This window comes from Pygoscelis adeliae, unplaced genomic scaffold, assembly GCF_000699105.1.
Source record: "Pygoscelis adeliae isolate BGI_AS28 unplaced genomic scaffold, ASM69910v1 Scaffold174, whole genome shotgun sequence".
Taxonomy (NCBI): Eukaryota; Metazoa; Chordata; class Aves; order Sphenisciformes; family Spheniscidae; genus Pygoscelis; species Pygoscelis adeliae.
In genome coordinates, this window is record NW_008824676.1 from 2,819,390 (window position 1) to 2,822,889 (window position 3,500).

At 50.6% G+C, this 3,500-nt stretch overlaps 1 protein-coding gene across 1 annotated transcript in view; it reads left to right on the forward strand.

The window, feature by feature from the left end:
- CFAP53 (cilia and flagella associated protein 53) overlaps nt 1-3,500 on the forward strand; it is a 22,402-nt gene continuing 18,902 nt past the window's right edge. The window contains exon 1 of the mRNA XM_009323123.1: nt 1-114. Coding sequence (XP_009321398.1) covers nt 1-114 — 114 coding nt within the window. The remainder of the gene's footprint in view (nt 115-3,500) is intronic.

Sequence of the window (3,500 nt, forward strand, 5' to 3'; positions counted from 1 at the left end):
ATGTCAAGCCTCACGCTCCGCTCTGCTCCGTCAACCCTGAGTTGCTGGGAGGGGAATTTTGACCGCACCGCCGGTCTTACCCCACTTGCGGACGTGGTGACCGAGGACAGCCAGGTAGGACGTAGGTGACGAAACCCTGAAAGATGCCCGGTTAGCTCTTCTGTGCTATTTCACTGTAGTTACAAGATACGGCTAAAGCAACTCGAAGATGTTTTGGTCTCTGGATCCCAGTGAAAGGTTGGCACCTAAAACCAGATGAGGCTCTGGGGCTGTGTCCAGCACAGGACTTAAACCAGTAGCTCCAGAGGGACAGGAATACTGGCAGCACCGGGGACCGGCAAGCCCGGGCAGGAGGACAGAGCCTTCTCAGTCAAACCTGGAGCGTGCAGGGAGGAGGAGAAGGTTGCTGAGCAGGGCACTGGCGGGTCAGCTCTTGGGGCAGGGAGGTAGGGAAGGACCATAGGCAGCTTTTCAGAAATAAGTGCAGTTTTAATGGCCGGATCCACCAAACTGTGTAAATATGCTTCTGGGACAGCCCTAAGATACACTGTCCGTGTTCGTGATGATCTTTTCATGCTGGGATTATTCACCCCTCCTTCAAGCTGTGTTCCCTTTTTGTGGTTACTCTTTGCCCTTTCAAGGTTGAGAGAAAGAAAGGAGAGTAACATCTCCACTTGCCCGTGGGTGTGGAGAGAGGAGAGCAGCTGACCTTCTCTCCCACTCCCTTCCGCTGTGCGGGTTGGGGGTAAAAGAGAGCATTTGCCTGATAGCGTCTGGCTCAGACGCGGTCGGGGAAGGACTCTGGTCTTGGCACTTCTACATTTAAACCACAACGACCAAGCACAACCTGTGCCCACAGCTGATACCACCAGCCAAGGCCAAATGTAGACCCGTCCCATCAGCTGGCTCCTTTATTCACTCAGAAAGTTCACAGACGTCTTTTCAGCTCCTAATATTTGAAAGCTGACCAGCGACTCCTGGGCTCCAGCTCAAAACTTCTCGGCCCTCACACGAAGCTCAGCGTTGATTAAACATTAAGAATTACTCATCTCCCAGTGATGCGCCGACACCAGAAGCTTGCATCTTGCTGCCGTGCAGTTCCACGGGGAGACACACGGCTGCAGCAGAAACACGTGCTTTATTACAGACGACCCCGAAGAACGCCGATAGGCAACGCCGCTTACGGCTGCACGACGAAACGTCTGCAGGACTCTAAGGCTGCAGAACTTACGACCGGCACAAATGCAAACTGATCACGAAGGTGAGAGGTGAGAGGCAAGACGTGAGGCTGCTTTCTCGGGGGAAACGGCACATTCCTGCCGCAGCTGGGGCTCCGCACAAAGACACGAGGTGCCGGCTGGCAGGTATCGGCTGTGACACACGGCTGAAGGAAAGGCTTTATTCTTAATGTATGTTAGCGTAAATTCTGAGCTCTGCCACTCAGGCGAAGCATGGCAATGGAGGCATGTTTGTGTGGCTCTCCTATCCCTATACCTGACTCAGCCAGTCACGTGGATCTGAGCGAACAGCAAATCCTTCCAAAAAAATGAATAAAAGTACCCAAAAGACATAAAAAACAGGAGTCATGATTTCCCTAAGCAGGCATTTTGAAGATTGCCTGAAGGCGCTGGGAGGAAGGATTAGAAGGGAGCATGACCGGAGGAACCTGAGACGGCCTGGAGTGTGACCGGTGAGGAAACCCCGGGGGGAATTCAGAACCGGAGAGGAACTGGCAACTTCTCAGACTCCCAGCCTGGGAAGCCCCGGGCATCTCTGGGGGGTGAAAGACTTTAAATCCTGTAGAAGTGACCAGGCATGCCCAAGTGCTGGCTCATGCAGCCACCACGATCCCGCACAAAAGGAATAGGCAGCCACTGTAGGAAAGGTTTTGTCTTTTAAGAGTGGTGGGGGTGACTTTGGTTCCCTTAAAATCAGTTAATCTTTCTTCTGGAAGAAGAAGTTAAAGGTTGCTTTTGTACAAAGAAAAGGGGGAACTGTTCACCAGGTGATTATCAGCCAACTTCTTACACTTCCTTGAAGAGCAGAAAGGCTCTACTGTCCTTGCCGGATTTTCCCACCACAGGTTTTGCTCCTGAAAAAATGGCCCTGCTTTGCCGAGTTGCTTTAACTGAGCACTTCACTCATTCCCAGCCCTTCCCCCGTGCCGACGTCAGCGTTCTTGCAGCTGAGCCAAGGCAGATCAAGCCCGAGCAGCCACGTCATCCCGTTACTAGGGTTTAGCTACATGAGCTTGTATCTTTGTGCTGACCCGCCTGAACGGGCAGAGAGAGGAGAAGGCGACTCCAACCCTTTTGGTGGCTGGCTGCGCTCCGTTTAAAGCGGTTTGAAACCTCGGCCCACATCGAACGCTCTGACTTTTGTGCCGTTGTTGACACCCGAGCGTCAAGTGGGGCTTTTCCCTGGAAAGTTCCTTGGCTGTTCCTTAGAGAGAGCTTTCAGGAAGGAGAATCCAAGCCAGCAAACCCAGGACAGACCATATGCTATATATATCCTATATGTATTCCCCCAGTGAGGAAACCCTGGAGAGCAACGCAGCGACCAGGATCCCCTTTGGCATGTTAAGTTAAGGAGAATCTGTTTTTTCATCCAACATCGATGTAAAATAAGCTCAAAGTCACAAGACATCTGTCGTGCCTTTGGACTAACATTAGCTGTTTCAGGAGGAAATCTTTTCAAAGCTGGTGGAGGGACTTCACAAAAAACATTAATAGGAGGATTGGAGGATCCACGCACCCCCTGTGTTTTTTTAGATGGAAGTGCTGCACATTCTGTACACCGTCTATATTTATTTATTATACATAAAACTGACCTGTGGTTTTGTGTAAATGTTAAGACTGAGGCAACATTTCCTGTTAAAACACCCCATAAAATATTAGGCAAAACTATACCATACCAAGAAATTCAGTCCTCCCAACACTTAAATGCAAGAGCTTTCAGGGGGAAAAGCCACAGTTCCCAGCAGTGAAGTTGTCTCCCTCTCCCAAACATCCCAAAGACTAAGTCACAATGGGACGATAGCGTAAGTCTCTACTGAAATAAACTCAAGAGATTCCAGTTCAAGCACTACCGCGGTGGCAGAACACCTACTGCAGCGTGTAAATGCTGCGTATCGTACAGCTTTGTTCGATCAGGCATCACCGATACCTGAAGGAATTGCCCTGCAAATTGCAACGGAATGAGAACGAGCTTTACAGTCAACTTTAAGCATTGACCTTTCCTCCTTTGGATCATTTTTTTCAACTTGTTATCAGCCAAGTCCTGATGATCCTGCAAGAAAGCAAAGTTCGTGGCAGTATCTGTGTTCCCGGGCTTCAAACCTTCAGCAACGGCTTTTTCCCGTGACTTCTCTGGGGACAGTGAACTTGAAGCAACCGCTGATCCACGGCAGCGGACGTGGATCATTTTACTTCCCATTTTCCTCCACCCCGGGCAGCTCCAGAGCCTGTCCATCGGCAGGACACGGACCAGAGGCGGCCTCT